The 19,753-nt window shown below is 53.5% G+C and overlaps 7 protein-coding genes across 9 annotated transcripts; 3 read left to right on the top strand and 4 right to left on the bottom strand.

Annotated features, from left to right (window-relative positions):
* Positions 1-71: 71 nt before the first annotated feature.
* LOC105701747 lies at positions 72-4,030 on the bottom strand. The gene is made up of 8 exons (XM_012428769.1): positions 3,405-4,030; positions 1,561-3,205; positions 1,162-1,492; positions 1,023-1,093; positions 772-947; positions 580-707; positions 315-515; positions 72-248 (listed from the first exon to the last, which is right to left on the bottom strand). Exons 1-8 carry the CDS (start codon positions 3,490-3,492, stop codon positions 81-83), a joined length of 2,808 nt encoding a protein of 935 aa, XP_012284192.1. The 5' UTR covers positions 3,493-4,030; the 3' UTR covers positions 72-80.
* A 140-nt stretch (positions 4,031-4,170) lies between these two features.
* LOC105701748 (phosphoglucomutase) lies at positions 4,171-6,822 on the bottom strand. 3 transcript variants are annotated; one of them, XM_012428773.2, is made up of 8 exons: positions 6,684-6,822; positions 6,290-6,544; positions 5,752-6,190; positions 5,472-5,674; positions 5,179-5,380; positions 4,890-5,082; positions 4,630-4,813; positions 4,171-4,565 (listed from the first exon to the last, which is right to left on the bottom strand). In XM_012428773.2, exons 2-8 carry the CDS (start codon positions 6,524-6,526, stop codon positions 4,341-4,343), a joined length of 1,683 nt encoding a protein of 560 aa, XP_012284196.1. In that variant the 5' UTR covers positions 6,527-6,544; positions 6,684-6,822; the 3' UTR covers positions 4,171-4,340. The 3 variants fall into 3 exon arrangements, with proteins under 3 accessions (XP_012284196.1, XP_012284195.1, XP_012284194.1); XM_012428772.2 differs by having other exon boundaries at positions 6,635-6,754; XM_012428771.2 differs by having other exon boundaries at positions 6,612-6,743.
* Positions 6,739-8,088, top strand: LOC105701750 (checkpoint protein HUS1). Its single transcript, XM_012428775.2, has 4 exons — positions 6,739-6,809; positions 7,003-7,129; positions 7,217-7,623; positions 7,702-8,088. Exons 2-4 carry the CDS (start codon positions 7,078-7,080, stop codon positions 8,062-8,064), a joined length of 822 nt encoding a protein of 273 aa, XP_012284198.1. The 5' UTR covers positions 6,739-6,809; positions 7,003-7,077; the 3' UTR covers positions 8,065-8,088.
* Positions 8,089-8,184: 96 nt separating this feature from the next.
* Positions 8,185-10,678, bottom strand: LOC105701749 (nuclear pore glycoprotein p62). The gene is made up of 5 exons (XM_012428774.2): positions 10,245-10,678; positions 9,735-10,106; positions 9,248-9,650; positions 8,892-9,135; positions 8,185-8,784 (listed from the first exon to the last, which is right to left on the bottom strand). Exons 1-5 carry the CDS (start codon positions 10,306-10,308, stop codon positions 8,422-8,424), a joined length of 1,446 nt encoding a protein of 481 aa, XP_012284197.1. The 5' UTR covers positions 10,309-10,678; the 3' UTR covers positions 8,185-8,421.
* A 2,627-nt stretch (positions 10,679-13,305) lies between these two features.
* Positions 13,306-14,416, top strand: LOC105701837 (DNA-binding protein inhibitor ID-1). The gene has a single exon (XM_012428948.2). The coding sequence runs from the start codon at positions 13,490-13,492 to the stop codon at positions 13,850-13,852; it is 363 nt and encodes a 120-aa protein (XP_012284371.1). The 5' UTR covers positions 13,306-13,489; the 3' UTR covers positions 13,853-14,416.
* A 232-nt stretch (positions 14,417-14,648) lies between these two features.
* Positions 14,649-17,921, bottom strand: LOC105701836 (puromycin-sensitive aminopeptidase). The gene is made up of 4 exons (XM_012428947.2): positions 17,618-17,921; positions 17,188-17,432; positions 16,939-17,089; positions 14,649-16,832 (listed from the first exon to the last, which is right to left on the bottom strand). Exons 1-4 carry the CDS (start codon positions 17,744-17,746, stop codon positions 14,748-14,750), a joined length of 2,610 nt encoding a protein of 869 aa, XP_012284370.1. The 5' UTR covers positions 17,747-17,921; the 3' UTR covers positions 14,649-14,747.
* A 320-nt stretch (positions 17,922-18,241) lies between these two features.
* LOC105701873 lies at positions 18,242-19,751 on the top strand. Its single transcript, XM_012429001.2, has 2 exons — positions 18,242-18,525; positions 18,595-19,751. Exons 1-2 carry the CDS (start codon positions 18,363-18,365, stop codon positions 19,548-19,550), a joined length of 1,119 nt encoding a protein of 372 aa, XP_012284424.1. The 5' UTR covers positions 18,242-18,362; the 3' UTR covers positions 19,551-19,751.
* The last annotated feature ends 2 nt before the right edge of the window (positions 19,752-19,753 follow it).

Consider the following 19,753-nt stretch of genomic DNA (forward strand, 5'->3'; position numbering starts at 1 on the left):
AGTTAATTGTCTTTCGATGTTCTCGATGTCCCCGATCGTTAGGGGCGCGATGAGTCGAATCGAGGGTGGCCGATTCTATCTCAAAAGTTCGTATCGTACTCGGGTCGACGGGAAGATATCGTGGTACCGTCGTAATCGACGTATTTGCCATTACTCCTAGCGGCGTCGTTGTAATATCCGTTCCACTCCGATCGCCAGCTGTCGTACATTTTGTACTTCCTGTTTGGGAACGGTCCGTCGACTTGAACCTGAAAAGTAGGAGTAGAGATTATTTTTCTCGCGGGAGAACTCGAGGAAGGGAAACGGTAACGTACCCTGTTAGACGTCGAGTCGACAGATTTCTCGTACCAAGTGGCGTCCGCGTCGTTCCAGAGAGACTGCAAGTCCGGCTTGGGGTAGTCGCTCGTCTTCTGCACCGGGACGGAGTGTCCGGTGTGCACGCTGATCGCCGGCTCCGCGTCGAATATCGTCGTCTTCTGCTGTCTCACCTTCGACACGCTGGCGCGGTTCATCAGCTAAACGACGTCGAATTCGTTAATGGAGTCCCGAGCTCGGCGTCCCTTCCGTCGCGGTACTTACCACCGAAACCCCGAAGATGACGATGAACAGCAAACCGCCCACTCCTATAATTATCACCGCGATCGCCCATTGAGGTATCAAGTTGTCTTCGTCCTGGTTGGTCGGCGGCGCGGCCGCTTTCGGTATCACTGAAATGCGGAAAACGAACGATCGGAAAAACCATTGGCTCGGAGGGACGAGGGGCGACCTTACCGACAAAGTCCGTGAACTTGGGGTCGATCGTGAATTTCCCGAGTCTTCGGTCGTGTCCCCTAGAGTCGTTGGCCGAGCGCAGCGACTCGTGGAAGGCCAGCTTCAAGTCTTGCGTGCTGACGCTTCTCTTCAGTCCCCGGAGCTCGACGAAATAGTCGACCAGGACGCTTCCCTGGCTGCCGATCGAAAATCGGAATTTTCTTCGTTACGGCGGAACCGCCTCCTCTCTCGAGACACTCGGGTCTACTCACCTGAAGGAGTCGATCCTGATCTTGTCGTACCACTCGTTCAGGGTAGCGGACTCGGAGAAGACGGCGTTCAGCTGAAACACGGAGACGAGGCGGGTCGAGCTAGCAATCGGGAAAAAAGGGGATAACCTGGCGAGTCTACCTCGTGTTCGACCCCGGTCGCCAGTCGCTGCCATTCCTGGGTGTTCCGATCGAGCAGTCCGGGCACCCATCGAGCGGTCTCGCCCACCAGGCGAATGGTCCCGGCCACCTCGCACTCCTCCTCGCAGAGTCCCGGGGTCGTCGGCCTCGGAGGCGCGGGGGTGGTCGTCGTGGTCGCCTCGGTGGTCGGCACGCTCGGGCCGGTGCTCCGCGTCGAATCCGCGGGGTAGTCGGCGGGCAGGACCAAGGCCGTCCTGGCGGCCTCGAGGAGCTTCGCTATCGAGATGGGGGTCGTGGAAACCGTCGGCCACCCTGTGAACTCCGTGGTCGCCCTGCAAACACGTCGAGTAATCGCGGTCAGGGCGCTCCGGGGCGTCGCCTCCTCGGCTCTTCCGGTTACCTGGTGGGCCAGCCCTTCTGGATCCGCGGCGCGCCTACGGTCGGTCGCTGGCCGCGCGTCGGTTGCGGGGTGGAGACCTTGGTCCCCGAGTGCCTTCCCCCGGGTCGACTCGGAAAGACTATCTTGAAGCCCCCGGGCTTCGCCGTCGTGGAGGCCTCCTTGACGCCGGGCCGACGCTTCGGCGCCTGCTTCTCGCTCTTGGCGAGGTAGTCCCGCGGTAGAAGGGAGGCGTCGATCTTTGCCTTCGAGAAGAGACTCTGGATGGACTTGTCCGAAACGTTCGCCTTCCTCGCGCCTTCCGCAGACTCGGGGGGAGTCTCGGACTTCGAGGCGTTCGCCTTCTTCTGGTAGTCGGGAGGTAGGAGGGCCACCACGTCGATCCTCGACTTGGCCAGGATGTCGCTCAGCAGGGATTTCCGACCGACGTCGTCCTCCTCTCCTCTCGGCAGGACGGCGCTAACGTTCCGAACCGCCAGGGCGACTCTCTCGCTGCCTCCGGAGGAACTCGAGCTCGGCGCGGGGAGACCGAGAGGTCGTTTCGCTCCTATCCTCGGGAAGACGGGCCCGGTCGTCAAGTAGTCGGGCGGAATAAGGCCCTCGAGGCTGTCCATGGGGCCGCCCGACTTCGAGGCGACCGGGTCGACCCTCTTGCCGCTCGCGTTTCGCTCGGGGACGAGGTCGGCGCTCCTGGCAGTGGTGGGAGGGCCGACGGGTCTCGTTCGATTCCGGAAGCGAACGGCTCCGGGGTCGACCCTCGCCCCGTCTACGCTCGGTCGGAATCCTCCCCCCAGGAGACCGCTGGACAGCTCCGACTGGACTCGGTCGAGCTTGTCGATGATGCTCTCGGTGGACTCCAGGGGCTTGGGCCTCTTGGAGCTCGACTCCTCCTTGGCTCTTTCCGTGGCGTTCCGGTCGGAGAGCAAGGAGGCCGACGCTCCGGAGTCCTCCTCGGTCGACTCCTCGTAGTCGTAGCTCGTCCAGTCGCCTCGACCCTCGGCGCTCTTCTCGAGGGAAGGATCGCGCGGGGGAGGCGTCGAGATCTGTGCGATGGTCGTCGACGGGGACGTCGGCGGGGACGTCGGCGGGGACGTCGGCGAGGACGTCGACGGGAACGAGATCGTCCCGTTGACGACGCTCTTCGTCGTTACCACCGACACCACGGCCTCGCCTATGAGGACGGACGTTTCGGCGGGATTGGAATACTCCTCCCCGGTTGGTCCGACTTCCGAGTAGGAGCGGACCGCGTCCCCGGGGATCGCGAAATTTGCTGGACTCGAGCGTCGATCCCCGGGGGCGTTGTCGTAATCTTGGGAGAAGTAGGAGTAATCCGAGAACTCGGCGGAGGAATTCTCGGCAATTCCGTCCTCGGCGGAAATTCTTTTGTCGATCGCCGCCGCGGCGTCTCGCGAGATTCCTTCCGGAGGGCGAAACGGCGACGTCGCGTTGGCGATCTCCGCGGAGAAGAGAGAAGAATTTGGAGAGGACGCGGGGGAAAGTTCCTTCGGAAAGAGCGCCTCGGAGGCGTCCTCTTCCCCCTTGATCGCCTCGACTCTCGACGAGCCCATCACGTTGTTCTCGTGGAGCAGCGAGTACTTGTCCGAGGAGGTCGGCCCGGACGGATGGCCGAGGGGAAACGTTCGAGGATCTGAAAGCCACGAGGTACCAAACCCATTTTTTTTTATCCAAACTCGGTCGTTTTAGCTTAAGGTCCTTAAAGCCTAGAACCGCGTGGGAACGATTTATTCCCGGATCGACGGAGGCCGGAGTCGGTCCGGAATTTCGCCGTCCGGGAATCCGCTCGGACGAGGCGAAAAGACGCAAAGAGGCCGCGAGGAGCTACGTACCCTTGGACTCGCCGGGAACGGAGAAGAGGATCGCGAGGCACGTCCCATAGAGGAGCGCGCGGCGACCCGAGACTCCGGCGAACCCCATGTTCGCGACGTCTCCTCCGTAACCTCACTGACGCCTCGCCGACGGCATAGGGCGGACCGGAGGGTCCTCCCCTCGCAGGGTCGGGAATTCACGCTGATTCACGCGGATTCACGCGGATTTCCGGCTCGTCTACGCAGCCACCGTCCATTTTACTCGGCTCGGCCGCGTAACGTATTTGTCACTGGAAGGTAGAAAGCAAAATCCGCTGCACTTTCACCGAGGCGGCGGGCGGCAGCGCGCAGGCGCGCGCCTTTCGAAGGCGGCCGCGTCGAGGCCATCGGGCCCGGCCGGACCCAGTCGGGCCCCGCCGAACCCCGCCGAACCCCGCCGAACCCCTGCCGCCTCCCGGGCCCGTCGGAGTTCGACGTGGAAAATACAAGGTACACCTTGAACGCGGTCAGTTGCTCGCGCGATATCGCACGGTGAACGCATGCAACGAGGACGACCTTGCGTAAACGTATCGATTGCGGTAAGACAAGGTCGGAGGAGCCGCGGACCAAGACCCAGCGCGAAAACCTAAACCGGGATCTTTTCCTCCCGACCACTAGGTAAAAGTCGCGATAAACTCTTCCTTCGGATCGACTCGGTCATCGGGCGGCATGCTCTTTCCTCCATTGGTTTACTCTCGAGGCGATTTTAGAAAAATCCGACTAACGGAAGGTATAGAAATAACTCGGCGGTGATGAAGATATTTTTTGCGAATCATAGTTTACACCAGAGCGTAAGAAGATTCCCTCTCGGTCCGGGAGATTCAGAGCCACCTCTTGCCCCCGCCGTTTTAACCTGAGGCCTTTGGTTCTTCCTCCTGGGGAAACCTTGACAATGTCCAACGAGAGGCGGTCTTCGAGTTACGTTATGACCGTTGGCGCGTCGCGGCCGGTGTATTCCTTTAGTTTACTCAGTTCCAGGGCGATGTCGACCAGAGGTTTGAGCACTCGTTCCGCCCCGTATCCAAAAGTCGAAGGATCCGTTTGGTAGCTATCTATGTAGATCCGTATCGTCGCCCCCGAGCTCCCCGTTCCGGATAGACGATAGATCAAGCGAGACCCATCCTCGAAGAATATACGTAAACCCTGTAACGGAAATGCGGGGCAACGGTGAACGCTAATGCCGGTAAAATTTAACGCGAAGGCTTACCTGTTTGGAAGCTACGCTTCCGTCTATTGGATCCGTGTAGGAATAATTATCTGCCTTCTTAACCACGTAGGTCTTATCCTCTCGGGTTAATTTCGTGCCAATGAATTCTGGCTGGCTGATCTTTGCTTCCAGATCTTGCATCAGGTCGTTAGACTTGTCGGCATCGCAGTTCTCGTAGTCGTATCTGACATTCAATTGATAAAGAATGTAGCTGCACGTGCGACTTATTAAATTCGTTACTTGTACGTAACCGTGCTTACCTGGTAAAGAAATTTCGACCGTACTGAACCCAGTGATCTTTTAAGATGTCTTCGACCGATTTTCCGAGTTTTGCGACGATACCGAGCCATGCCAAACATGCCCAAATGCCATCTTTTTCGCGAATGTGATCCGATCCGGTACCAAAACTTTCCTCCCCGCAGATGGACAGACGACCAGCATCCATTAGATTACCTTAAGAAATAAGTCGTTTATAATCGAGGAGAGACGTTAACTCGTTGTGACCGGAAAGATGTCGATAAGAAATTTAAAACGTGACATGAGACTTACCAAAATATTTCCACCCAGTTGGCACTTCAAAAAATGATATACCCGTCTTTTTGGCTACTTGGTCGACTGCTGCACTCGTTGGCATGGATCTGGCGTAGCCTTTGACCCCGGTTTTTTGAAAATATGGAATTGCCTCCAAATGGGCAGCTAATACCGCCAGAGAATCCGAAGGCGTAACGAAGAATGCCTTCTTTCCAAGTATCTAAAATGGGCCATTTCTGTTTATAAAATAATTATCGTCTATCGTTAGCGATTTACTTTGTTTGCTATGGCGAGATGAAACATGTATGTACCATATTTCTGTCACCGTCGCCGTCGAATGCCGCACCAAAATCATATGTACCATTTTTAACGGCGTCTACCAAACCTGCTGCATACGTTAAGTTAGGATCTGGATGTAAACCACCGAAATCCTCCAGTGGAATTACGTGTACAACGTTTGATTCGTTAACGCCAAGTTCGTTAACAAAAATTTCTCTGACGTAAGGTCCGGTAACTAAAAGTAATGCAGCATATTAATTATAATTATATTTCAACCGATATCGTCATCGGTTACATTTCGGTAGTGCATACCTCCGTTCAGTGAATCGATCAGAACTTGAAATGGTGGTCTTTGTGGACTTCCTTGCAGTAAGCTCTTAATGGATGGAAAATCAAAAATTTCTTTCATAAGTTGTACGTAATCCTTTACCGAATCGATGACATCGACGGTAAATGGTTTTCCATCGATTTGTAAAGTGACCGTTTGAATTTTGTCAATGTCCACCTTGATATCAGGAACGATCTTATAACTTGTTAAAGTCGTTGTGTTCTCATAAATTTTGTTTGTAACATTGTCCGGAGCAGGGCCACCGTTCTCGCAATTAAATTTAATGCCGAAATCAGCATTTGGACCACCGGGATTATGAGAAGCCGTCAGAACAATTCCACCCAATGTTTTATACTTTCGTATTATCGTGGAAACTGCAGGTGTCGACAGGATTCCGTTACAACCTACGATCAGCTTACCAACCTACATGAATCGGATTGTAAGTTACTAAATATTTCACACATAAATGTATCAGTTACGATATACTTAAAACCAATTAATCCAAGTTAATATTATGTATACCCCATTTGCTGCAGCAATTTTAATAATTTTATCGGTTGCTTCTTTTCCATAATAACGGCCATCGCCACCAATAACGAGGGTACAACCAGAAAGTCGATCTTCGAGTGCGTTTAAGGTTGCCTGAATGAAGTTTTCGGTGTAGTGCTCCTGTTGGAAAACCTTTACTGCCTTCCGCAGTCCAGACGTACCAGGCTTTTGACCGACATGAACTTGGGTTTTTATCGTTACACTTGTCATCTCCGTAAAATTGAATGGCTGAAAAAAATGACATCTTGTATGTTCGATAAAAGTTGATTAACAGTTTGAAAAAAAATGTACGAACAAACTAAGATAAAAGACTAGTACAGGAGTAAAATTTGTATGCAAGTCAAGACGGAGCTCAACGGAAATGAACCTTATTTTTACTGCACACCACTTCTGTGACCTCTTTCAATGACAATCCAATGACAACGAACTTTGGCCGTTGAATTATGACAGGAATGCTTTAATTCGCTCGTGCTGCCATCTAGCGTCTCAGTTGGTTACTATTTATTGTGTATCAAGCGTCAACGCGGGAATTCGGCTTCTATAGAGACTTCTGTATTCTTTGCTTTTGGTTCGACGCTACTTGCGATGCTCGTTATTTATTCTTTCCATAATTATTTCATAATTATATCGTAATGTCAACGTGGATGAATTTGTATTTAAATACCCAATCGATATCCTTTTTGCAGTTAGAGAATCCTCGTAGTTGCCGAAATCTGGTTTTATTTATATTTTATTCCTGGCGTGGAAATAGATGAATCGCTATGAAATTTCGTTGCAAAATGATGGATAACGTAGCGATGCGTGATCTAACCAGTAAGTACATCGTATTCGTTTGCCCTGCTACGAATTATTTCATACTACGCCTGCCACTATCCACGAATTCCGTTACCGTATTTTCAGGTGTCGTGAACACGATTTCACGAATGTCGAAAATGTGCGTTTTACGCTTGATGCCCAATGCCCTATATTTTACTGCAGTCGAAGATCGATCGCCGGTTATCTGGGTACAGCTATCCATTAAGCACTTCTTTTCGGAATACACTATGGCAGGAGTTTCGGACGAACTGAATGAGATTTATTTGGAGCTCGATCCGGTAATGCTTGCCAGAAGCTTGACTTCCTTGAAAATTATGGCAAAGAGCGCAAAGATTAAGCTTACGAACAAACAGCAGCCTTGCCTTACCATCGAAATTGAATTGCCTTCGCTTAGTACGGAATCCAGAGAATGTATGCACGACGTACCAGTCAGAGTTATACCGAGGAGAGAATGGGACCGATACCAAACTCCAGACATTCCAAAATTTGACGTACGTAATCTGCCCGAAAAGGTTTGATTCGAGAGCGACAGCGTATCGCCCAGATTGTAAAACTTTTCTTTACTGCAGATATCTATCGATATGCCACAGTTGAAGAACGTTCGTAGTATAGTAGAGAGAATGAAGAATTTGAGTCCCACTCTTGGTATCACAGCAGACCTGTCGGGAACGTTAGTTCTTAAAGTCGATACAGATCATGCTACTGTGTCAGCACATTTTCAAGGATTAGCAACGAGTGCTGAGGATTCTGCTAAAGCGAGAGAAGTATCCGCAAATGTGGATATAAAAAAATTTTTCACTTTCCTATCCTGGGAAATTATGCACCCAAATAAAGTCAAGTGTAACATGCTCCATGACAGATTAATTAACCTTCATTTAAGTCTAGAGGAAAATGTAGTAATCCAGTACTTTGTACCTGCGATCGCCTGTTAATATTTTCTAATATTTCAATAATACAATCACAGAGTATGAATGGATAAAGTGTAAATATATGCCTTCAGAAAATTAAACGCAGCTTTGTCATGGCATGGATTGATAAAAGTCCACCCAGTATATTCAAAAAGTAACTTTCTTGTAAATTTGTACATCATTTTCAATTAATTTATATATGGCGATTGTGGTTACTGTGATCTCAGAGAAACAAATAACTTAATAGAGTCTAAGGGTAAGCAATGCATGAGTTGCCAGATTTTTTAGTAACACTGTTTTTCACTCCGTTGGAACAACTTAATCTATTGTAACCAATAAAAGTAAATAAAAATGTCAAACGTAAGGAGGGTTTTCGGTATGCTAATTGTAAGCAAGATTGAAGCTTCGTTCGTTTTCTTGCCTGAAATTTTGATGCATTTGATCGATTTGTTGTATTTTTTGAGTCAGGAGGGTCGTGCGCTGATCCAACCACTGAAGGCTGTTCATATGAGCATTTAAAATTTTTCCTATTTGAACGATTGGATCGCTCGCATCTTGAGAACGATTCGCTTCGTTGAGGTGTTCGATGATTTCTTTCAGATCCTCCGACATTTGCTTCAACTGCGTGTCCAAATTCTCGGCCAAACGATAAGTGTATTCTCGTTCTGGGTCTGAGACGGAGAGAGATGCAAGCTCCTTTTCAAGGGGTACTAGGCAATCCTGAAGTTCTTTTTGTTGACCAACCTAAAATGCAAGCAATTCTTTTTTACTTGTATCAAAAAAATACAATACTACTCAATCAATGAGACGGTACTTTCTCATTAGCCTACCGAGGAAGAAAATATATTTACCACATAATCTAGTTCATGTTCTAGTTGCTGTTGCTCCAGTTTCACTCTTTCAACTTCCTGATTCAAGGAAACGATCTTCTCACCATTGGCTATGAGGAGTTTATCCCAGGCATTGACTTGCGTTGCTTGATTAACAAACGCTTTTTCTTGCTCTTCTAATTCCAAAGTCCATTTGTTGATCGATTCTTCCAATTGACAAAAGTTTATGGCAGCTGTTTGATCGTTTCCTGTCGCTGAGCTGACCCTGTCAGGAAACGGAAAAGATTCAGTTCAAGGTATGCACATGTTCTGAAGAAAATATGAAAGTCCCTCTATTGGATTGTCTTATATGATTTCAAATATTATATTGTTTGTACGTAGTAAATGAGGTCAAGGTGGGCTGTATTGCAGAAGTTGTTGTAGTTATAGCAGGAGCTGCAGTGGTCGTTGGTTTTCCCACCATGAATCCACTCGAGGCCGAGGTAGTTGACAGACCAATGCCAGGTGTTGCTGAGTTAGCGACCGTCCCAAAGGAAAACCCAGTAGTCGAAGTTGTAACAGTCGGAACACTGACATTAAACGTCGCTGCAGCTGGAGTGGCTGCCACGCTAGGCGTGACACCGAATCCAGGAGCTGCTGTCGTCGTAGTGTTTCCAGGAGCGGCAGAGGTGGGAAGGGTAGTATTTCCCAATTGGAAGCCGGTAGTGGTTGAGGTTGTCCCAGTATCTAAACTGAATCCTGAGGAAGCTGTGGTGGTAAGTGGTGCTCCAAAGGATAAACCTGTTATATTAATCATCATGTATTTAAATACTACGGTAGAAGCTGCTTAGAAATAAATTCGATGTTATGAAAGGTTCGTGATACCTGAAGTATTCGTGGCGGTTCCTCCTAAATTAAATCCTGTGGCACCGGTAGTTGCAGGAGCACCGCCTAGTGAAAATCCAGTGCCCGTTGCAGGCGTCGATAATCCAAAGCTGATGTTAGCACCAGAAGAAGGAGTCGCCGCATTCGCTGCCGGTGCAGCAGCCACGGTTCCGAGAGACGAGCCAAAGCTTATGGCCGCAGTAGTCGCTGGACTGCCGAACCCAAACCCTGTTTGCGTACTACCAAAGCCAGAAGGGAACATTCCTCCAGGTTTACCCTGAGATTGCGAAGACATCAGAGTAAATCCTGTCGATGGAGGTTTACTGGCATCTCCTGCACCTGCGCTACCACTGAGAGAAAATCCTTGCGTTCCTAAAATATTATGCATTTTTGTTGAAACTCGTTGTATTGTTAAAATCTAATCACTGACTTAATAATTAAAATTATTTATCAACAGAATACATAAGAACCATGAATGAAAATGGAAATATTAAAAGTCCATAACCTTACCTCCAGTGGTAGTGGCAGGCAGTGCGTTGGGTTGTGCCTTCGATGCGTCAAACGCGAAACTCATTTTTTCTAATTTTAGTTGATCAATATAACAATCTCAAAATGATTTTCGCTCTTTTACGCAGTCTCTTTAAGGTTAGATGTCTATATGATTGGTTGGTTGGTTATTGGTTATGGCCCTAGAATCTTCATCGCGCAGATTCTATTAATGCCAACTTATTTACTAACGGGGCTATACGTCCTGTTGAGTTTGTTCCCCTTAAACGTGGTTGTATGTTCTAGTATTTCACTGATTCACTTTTCGCTTTCGGACGGTCGGAGCATCGAGCGAAATTCAATCAAAATGACGAGCTGTGGAAACTATCCGATCCAGGAATTCGCTCCTCTGAAGCTCGGTTGGCGGGAACCGGAGGAGTGTCGCCATCTGCCCCCAAAGTCGCGTAAAATCGTTACCGGGTTCCACCGCTTGCGCCTAGATGTCGCCAGGGGTCTACGCAACTCTCCTCCCGGGGAAACGCTTCGAAACGTGACTCGATCGTTCGTCGCGGGTCCGATTCTCGAAAACGGGAAAAGATCTTCGATCGCGTTCCGGTTCGTGCCGATCGAGGGTACGTCAGATTCCGAAGCTCGACCAGGGACCCGCGACTTTGGTCGACGTCGGCTCGAAGTTGGACGCGGTAACGCGCCCAATTCCCGGGATGACGTTCCATTTTTTCCGTAAATGTCCTCGGGAGAGATAAGGCCGAATCCGTGAGTCCCGCGGCGCGCTCGGATCGTTCGGTGCACGCGTACTCGCCTTTCCGAGTAAGTCGTTATCGCGATACCGCGGACTCGAGTTCGGACGTTCTCGCCGGGCGAATCTACGGTCGCGACGAGGAGAGCCGCGATAGCACCGGTGCACGCGCGAGAAGTTTTCGGGAGTTCCTCCGCCCGGGACCGACGATAACAAATCCGAGATAGGTTTCCGGGAATCGCGATCGACGCACCTCGGCCAGCCGGTCGATTCCCCGAAACGGAGGGCAGAGATAAGGGCGTGGAATGCGTCGGCGGCTCGCGGGGGGCTCGCTAGGTGCGCCCCTGAGTCTCGGCTCGCGCAGGTGCGCGCCCGCCAGTCCGTCGCCAGACCCTCCCCGCCCCGGCCCCTTCCGGGCCCGACGGTCCCACGGGCCGGGCCGCCTTTCCTCCGCTCCCCCCTTTCCCCCTTGCCCCCCTTGCCCCCCCGCAACAGGTAGCCGAGATTTCGGTCGACCTTGCGCTCCCGGCCCGCCGCGAGGCGCCGTCGAAGGAGAGCGAGACTCTCTCCAAGGGAAGGCGGGGTCGTCGGGACCGTCGGGGCCCCTCGCAAGGGCGGCGATCGACCGGAGGCGCGAGGCGAGAAGGGAAAGCGGCCTCGGCCAAGGGAAACCGGCTCGGCCGATTTCTGCCTCCGTCTCTCGCGAATCCCCCAAAAAGAGGAAGAGCATTTTTTCCCTCCGCTCGGAACGTCTCCGTCGACCGAGGGACACCTGGGACACCTGCGCGAGATCGACCCTCCGGAGCGGGACGGCGAGGGAGAGGCGCCGTGATTCAACCGAAGGCGCAGGTGTGCCGCAGACTGGCCGGCGCCTCTCCGGAATGCGCGCTCCCTCTTCCCTTCCTCCCTTCCCGTCCCGCTCGACTCCGGCGCAGCTGGCCACCGACGCGTTCCCACGGGCCGCGGCCCGAGCCCCGGGCGGACCCGGGCGGGCCCGGGTCGCCGAGGTCGAGGACGCGAGCACCCGACCGGGACTCTCCGAGACGCGCGCCGTTGTTTGCGCAGCTGCGCGAACCGCGAAAATACTCGCCGGCCGTTTTTCGAGGAGCGAGGAGCCCCCGGAGGAAGGGGCGACGACGCGACAAAAAGGGTCAATTGGTCGGAGCCTCCGCGGACGGCCGTCCGGTCGAGCGCGGAAGGTCCGCCGGGCGGGGGTAGCGGGGAGGGAAGCGGGGGGAAGAGAAGGAAGGGGATCGGGAGGGTCGGTCCGGGTAACACGTGCAAGGCGCACGTGCACTCCGAGTCCACTCTAGCCTCCGGCGCGCAATCATTGGATGCCAAGATACACTCAGCCGAATAATTTTAGAGGAGTCGAGAGTCGCTCCCGCGATTCTCTCTCCCTTCCTCCACCTCGGCCGATCGGCGGGATCTCGAGGCGAGGCGAGGGACGACGCGATCGGGGACTCGCGAAAGATCCCGAAAAGGATCGGGGCCTTTCGACGAGCGGGAGCTCGGCTACCGAGGAAATTCCTCGACGGAGTGTACCACGGACGAGCCGCGAGGCTCACCTACCTCAGGACGCGGCTATCGCGTCGGAGACGGAGACGGAGGATGGACGCGAGAGATGCGCCGCGACGCGCGGAACGGCAGCTGCGTCGACGCCGCGCGATCCCTGGGGTCCGATTTCCCCGGCTAATTGTAGGAGTCGCGCACGTGCGAGCGCCGTTAATTATAGGGTCGGATCTCCTCCCGGGGGGGGGGGGGGAAGGGGGAGGGCGCGCTCGGGATACGTTCCCGATTGGAGTTTCCGGGGAACGAGGGGGTCCCCCGAGTCGCGATTCCTCCTTTCGGACAAGGCGAGAGGACGGCCGGACCCCGGTAACGAGACGCGCCGAGACGCGCCGAGACGCGCCGAGACGCGCCGAGACGCGCCGAGTCACGGAGCGTGGAACGCGGCGGAGGGGCCCCGCGCGAGCATCCGAAGCCGGAATCACGGTGTACAGGTTGGCGGTATCGGTGCGTCGGCGAGCGCGCCCGCAGCCGTGGTGGTAACCGTCACGGCTAGTGGCTGGCGCCGCCGGCCCCCGCCCCCCCGTCGCCCGACACCCCCGACTAGGGACGGACTCGAGCCGACGCGACTCGCGGCGTCGGGAGGGGAAACGTCCGCGACGCCCTGGCGAGCCGACTCGAGCCGATTCGAGTCCGGCTCGAGTCCATCGCTGGGCGGCGATCGCGTCTCGCGCGCAGCGCTCGGCGCAGGGGCGCCTCGAGGAGGGGCGGCCTTATAAATCCCTGCGGAGCGGGGCGGAGGCCAGTCGGCTTCGATCCGCCGAGATTCTCGTTCGTTCGTTGGTCGCTCGTTGGTCGCTCGTTGGTCGCTCGTCCCAGGAGATACGGCAGGATACGGCCGGATATACGGGGTGACTCTTCCGAGTTTAGGAGTGACGTTCGAAGGATCGACGAAACCCGGTGCCCCTCGAGGGCAAAGGCAGGCTCGGCGGACGAGAAGTCGATGAAGGCGATGGTGGTCAGCCCCGTCGGGGGGCGAGTGCCCCCGACTCGAGGAGTCCTCCACGGCGGACTGGGCGTGCACGCGACGCGCCGCGACCTGGAGGCGGAGGAGGTCGCGGCCTACCTGAGCAAGCTGCGGGCCCTGGTGCCGGACATGCCGCGCAAGCGGAAGCTCTCCAAGCTCGAGGTGATCCAGAGGGTGATCGAGTACATCTGCGACCTGCAGACCACCCTGGAGGCGACCAACGTCCAGGACGCGTCCGGCGCCAAGTCGCCGCGGCAGCCGCTGCAGCCCCTCCTGAACGCCAGCACGAGCGGCCTCGGCGGCGCCGCCGCCGCCGCCGCCACCACCACCGACCGGTGACCACGGACGACGCCGCGCTCGAGAGGCCGAGGCGTCCCCTTCGCGAGGCTCCTGCCGGAGGATTCCTGAGACCGAGGCGATTCCGGTCGGCCGGACTGTAAATAATGTACATAGATGGACGAGCGCGCCGCGGCTCGTCCCGAGACACCGAGGGGGGAGGAGGAGCTACGAATTCGCTTCCGTCCGTCCTGCGTGGCGGCCATTTTGTTCCGTTCCCCCTCCCTCGGGTGGCGCCGTAACGGCGACGACCGAGCCACCTGCCGTTGGAAAGTTGCGTCGCTACTCCGTAGGAAACCCTTCCGTAGACGTAGGTAGAGAGGACGGAAGGACCGAATCCTCGCCGGTGCCGCTCCGTCGTCGTATCGTTACTTTAATCGTCGCTGTTATCGCTCCTGCGTTATCATTTAGCGAGAGAAAGAGAGAGTGAGTGGAGGGAACCATGTCCCCGTTATCGTATATCGTGTATATTTACGAAGACTGAAAGGCTGTAAATATTATATAGAGGCGCGACCACGCCTCTCCGCGGGGAAGCAAGAATAAACGGAAACGTGTGACCATTCTGAATTCTAGGTTACTTCTCGCAACCCGTCGCGGTCCCCGGTAGGCGTAGGGGAACGAAGGAAGCGGGTCTCGCCGGTATCGATCGGGGTTGCGCGCTCCTGGGAACGCGAGATTCCCGACGTCCCCACGGGAGCCGCCGGAGGGGGTCGAGGGGGTCGAGGGGGTCGAGGGGGTCGAGCCCCATCGATCCGTCGCGACGTCGGGCGACGTCGGGCGACCTTGGCGTGATTCCGGCTCGAGGAAAAGATCGGTATATTTGTCGAGAATCGCGGTACACGAGGACGAACGTCTCGGCGCTCGGTAGAAAAGTAAGAAGGAATCGTCCCGGGGCCGTCTACTGGTCCCGCGACAGAAGGAACTTCCTCATGTCCTCGGTGTCCCTCGCGAGCCAGGCGATGTTCAGCCGGATGATCTCGAGGCTCTGCCGGACGTTCCTCTCGATGCCGGAGGTCGGATGGGCCGCGAAGAACTCCTCGACGTCCCGGGCCTGCTCCTCGGTGACGAAGTTCTCGGTGGTGGACTTGACCAACCGGCAGAAGAGGAAGCCGCACCGGTTGTAGCGGTCCTTCAGGACCTCCCAGTTGTCCTTGAGGAATCGCCAGGCCAGGTGCCTGCCCCGGTAGGACGTGGCGACCGACAGGATGACGAAGACCGTGTCCTGGGAGCGGACCTCCTCGCTCATGGCGAACTCGAGGACCTTGGCCAGCAGGGCCTCGTCCCGGATGGCGCCGAAGGCGCGCATCAGCCGGTCCTTCTCCTCGTGGAGGTCGGTGTTGCGATAGAGGCCGAGCACGGCCTCGAAGGTCTCGGCGCCACCCGAGGCGAGGACGGCCCGGTAGACGGGGCTGCGCAGGTCGGCCGACAGCGTCTCCTCGCCCGAGAGGTGCAGCTCGAATCGGCGCTTGGCCTCGCGGACCGTCTCCTCGTCGTCGAGCACGGCCATGCGCCCGAGGACGAGCGAGCGCAGCAGCGTGTCCAGGTGGCTCTCGCCGGGCTTGGCGTCCCAGCCGAGGCGGTCCCTCGTCCCCGCGAGGAGGGACCGGACGAACGCCTTGAAAGCCCCCTCGAACTCCAGGTGCTCGATCAGCGCGCCGATCTTGCTCAGGCAGTTGACCACGCTCAACCACACGGTGTAGTCGTCCTCGGCGCGGAAGGCCTCCGTCAGTCGCAGCACCTCGACCGTGGAGTCGTGGCCGGCCTGCACCATGGCGAAGAGGTCGTCCAGGAGGCCCAACCGGTCGAGGGGCGGCAGACTGCGGTCCTCGATGGCCGGCAGGAACCGGGAGAGCGCCTCCGAGTCGTATCTGGTGCGATAGAAGCCCACGGTGCCCGGATTCACCTTGACCCAGGCGTCGGCCGGCACGTCCTCCAGGACGACGTTCATGGTCCGCTCGCTCATCATGGTCGTGACCCGGGCGACCCGGGGCTCCGCCGACGTGCTCACGCTTATCGGAACCATCCAGAGACCCCTCTCGTCGTCGGCCGAGCCGTCGGCCACGAATCTCTCCTGAGACAGCGAGAGCACCCGGTCGGCGCCCCTCTGCTGCTGCTCGACCCTGACCACCGGGAAGCCCTGCTGCTTCGTCCACGTGGACATGACCGCGTGCACGGGCTTCTTGCTGGCCTGGCCCAGGGCCGTCCACAGGTCCTCGGTGTAGGCGTTCTCGTACTTGTGCCGGTTCAGGTACAGGTTCATGCCCTTTCGGAAATGCGCGTCCCCGACGTAGGCGTGCAGCATGCGGATCACGCTGGCCCCCTTGTTGTAGGAGATGTCGTCAAAGATCTCGTCGATCTCCGAGGGGTGGCCCACGGGGACCTCTATCGGGTGGCTGGTCTTCAGGCCGTCGAGCTCCAGGGCCCGGATGTAGGTATCGGTGACGAACTGCGTCCAAATGTCGTACTCCGGGAACAGGTGCGCCACGCACAGGAACTCGACGAAGGACGCGTAGCCCTCGTTGAGCCACAGGTGAGTCCACCACTGCATCGTGACCAGGTTACCGAACCACTGGTGGGCCAGCTCGTGGGCCGTGACCAGGGCGATCCATTGTTTCCGCGACGCGGACGTGTTCCGCTCATCCACCAGGAGGCACGTCTCTCGGAATGTGACCAGGCCCCAGTTCTCCATCGCCCCGGACGAGAAGTCGGAAATGGCCACCAGGTCGATCTTCGGCAGAGGGTAGGCTATGCCAAAGTAGGACTTGTAGAAGGGCAGCACTTTCGTGGTCACCTCCAGGGCGAAGGATCCTTGCTCCTTCTTGGACGTCGGAGTGTAGACTCGCACGAGGACTCCATCCGACGTCTTGCCCTCGACGCTGTCGAACTCTCCTATCACCACGGCTACCAGGTAAGTGGACATTATCGGAGTTCTCTCGAATACGAGGGTTTTTGTGGTGCCCTCTTCCACATGACTTTTGACGGGCTGTAACGTAAACGTCGGATGGAGCGTATCCAAGGGGAGAGATCTTCTCCGTTTGGTGGAATCGAACGGACGAGTTAAATGTCGGTACGCGGGTCGGCGGTCTTACCATGTTGGACAGAGCGGTTAGGTTTTTTGGAACGGTCAAAACAATGTCGAACGTAGCCTTCAATGCCGGTTCGTCCCAGCAAGGAAAGCAGCGTCTAGCATCGGTAGGTTCGAATTGTGTCACCGCGCCATAGTCCGAGCTCCCGTCGGGCCTGAAAATACGCAGTTACTGAAATTTCCTACGACATACTCCGAATCTTGAACTCTCATGGAGGATGGGAGCACGTTCCGATTCTCTTTTGTCGTTTACCTTGTATATTTGCTCCGGTAAAGGCCCTTCATTCTATCGTTGATTTCGCCCTTAAACTTAAAGCAAAGGCTGCCAACTTTTCCTACGGGGAGTTTTTCTGCAAACACCAATGTTACGGTCTCGTCATCTTCCGACAAGGTAATTTCATCCGGTTTAACTTCGTGACCATCTTTGTCCAGATATACTACGACTTGTATTTCGATGTCCAAACAATTTAAGATAATCGTATCGGTTGATTCTTTTACCTGTAAAAAAGAGAATCGCATACATATGCCAGATAAACGTACAAGATATCACCCATCGGAAAGTAGCAAAGCAACTGTGATCGATTTGACGGGTCACGTTTGCCATACGGTGACGTCCACGCGCAGTCCTCGCCTGGATCGGAAAATTGAAGGAGAAATCCGTTCGAAATAGCTGCGTGACTTACGTCGATATCGATGCGCTCTGTCCCTTCGAAAACGAAAGTAGACAAATTGGGCTCCAATGCGATCTCGTAGTGATAAGGCCTTACGTTACTTGGTAGACGGATAAAGGGTTTTTTGGTGTCGGACGACATTTCGAGCCGTTTTATGACTGTGGCGTCACTTCAGTTAAACGTACTCGTCCGTTCGTTACCGTTCCCGAACGCAGACCGCGGTATTTGGCAATACCGGCTGAGGAACGCGAAATCACCTCTCTCTTTCTGCCGACTCACAGCACGACGCACCACACCCAGGTAATGGTGGACGTAAGAGTTTCTTACGTCCATGGTGGACATCAGTTTGGACAACCATTCGAGATCGCTGCGATCCTCCGTCTTTCCTGCAAACTAAGTCGCTTCGTGACGCCGTCGACGAATGCTACACTCAACCTCGACGAAATCGTCCGCCTCTGTATACTTTCCGACGACTTTCCACTTTTTTCAACGAATCTTAAATAGTATTTTCTTCATTTCAAATTACATATACATATGTTATAAAAGAAACCCATTGTTAGGGAGTTTAATAAGTTTTTATCGCACGACATTCCGTCAAGAGTTTGTAAACGTTTGATTACCCGCGGAAGAAAAATGCGCCATCTAGGGCGATGTGTGCGAAGGATGTCAAGATTATCACGTGAGTTAAGCGTGTTGCTTTCTTCAAACTCCTTTTTCATCGTTTCCAAAGTAGTTCACGTAGGGGATTCGCCCGGCGATGGTGATGGCCCTTGAACCCTTGAAGGGTCAAGATACAATGGTCATGGACAATTCATCAAGGGAACGTGTTGCAGAATCATTCACAACCCAGGAATCATCTGTCGTTAAAATTCCAGCAGTAAATGTTTTACTTGAATTTCTCAGCGCTACCAATACAATCTGTAAGTAGTAATAATTTCAAGATATTCTGTTTCTTTAGGTTTTTAGTCATTGATCGTTTTTCTCTGTAGGTTTTAATAATAATGGCAATTTTTCCGTTACGGTACCGAAATCATGGAGCGCTAGTGAATACTCTACCGAAAAAGAAAGATGTCTATTACTTTCTCATGTAGTTATGCCAATGGAAAGTACTGAATTTATTCCTGTGTTGAAAAAATCGGTAATGCTTGATACCAATGGACATATTTATTATTACGTATATGGAAGACGAGTGAACATCGATCAAACAAGGCTGCCGCAAATGCTGAGCGAAGCAACGTGGCTTTCATCCATTTTGCTTAAATTTGAATATATGTGCACATGTGAAGGATTAGGGACTGAAAATGTTCCTTTCATAGTACAAAATGTTGCTTATAAGGATAGTCTTAATAATTGGCATCATAATCAATGTAGATTATTGTCAAAAAATGGGAGATGCGATTTGTGTAAAAGACTAAGGAAAACCGTGTTGCAGAAGCAGGCACAATTTAAGAAATCCGAAAAATCTAGTCGAATTTCTAGTGCCTCAAATCCTGCCGATCAAAAGAAATTAAATGCCATGAAATCTAAATTAAATCGGGAACGGAGATTGAAGAATTGTGCCAAGTTAAGATTGCAGTATTTAACCGATTCATTAAAAGGAAAGCAAGATGAAATTGCTGCAATTCAAGATGAATCGTTAGAAGAGAAATGTCTCTCTTTAGATATTTCTGAGACACAAAAAATTGCAATGAAAGAAATTATTGCAGCTGCAAAGAAGGATGTAAAGGGTCGACGATACTCCGAAGACTGGATCATGCTGTGTCTCTTGTTGAATGTCAGGTCTCCTACTTATTACGAATTTCTGCGGAATAATAATGTGATCCCATTGCCATGTGCAAAAACAATTCGCAGTTATCTTTCTGCCGTTGATAAGGAATGTACATTTGATGAGACGTTTTCGTCACAATTACTCGGGCAGCACTCCATAGTTGAAGATTCAGTGTAGCATTACGGAACTTCAAGAAATTATAAGAAACCTTGTGGCGGCTGAACTCTCACGCAAGTACGATAAAAGTTATTTCAAAGAGGCACTGTTTATATAAATAAAAGAAAAGATTAACGCCTACTTGGTCTTAATCTTTTGTATCGCGAGGTAGTATATTGAGTAACTGCTAGAAAAAAAGCCAAGGAGAATATGAGGTGGTGGAA

The sequence above is a fragment of the Orussus abietinus genome, unplaced genomic scaffold, assembly GCF_000612105.2.
Source record: "Orussus abietinus isolate OABI.00-Male unplaced genomic scaffold, Oabi_2.0 scaffold24, whole genome shotgun sequence".
NCBI lineage: Eukaryota > Metazoa > Arthropoda > Insecta > Hymenoptera > Orussidae > Orussus > Orussus abietinus.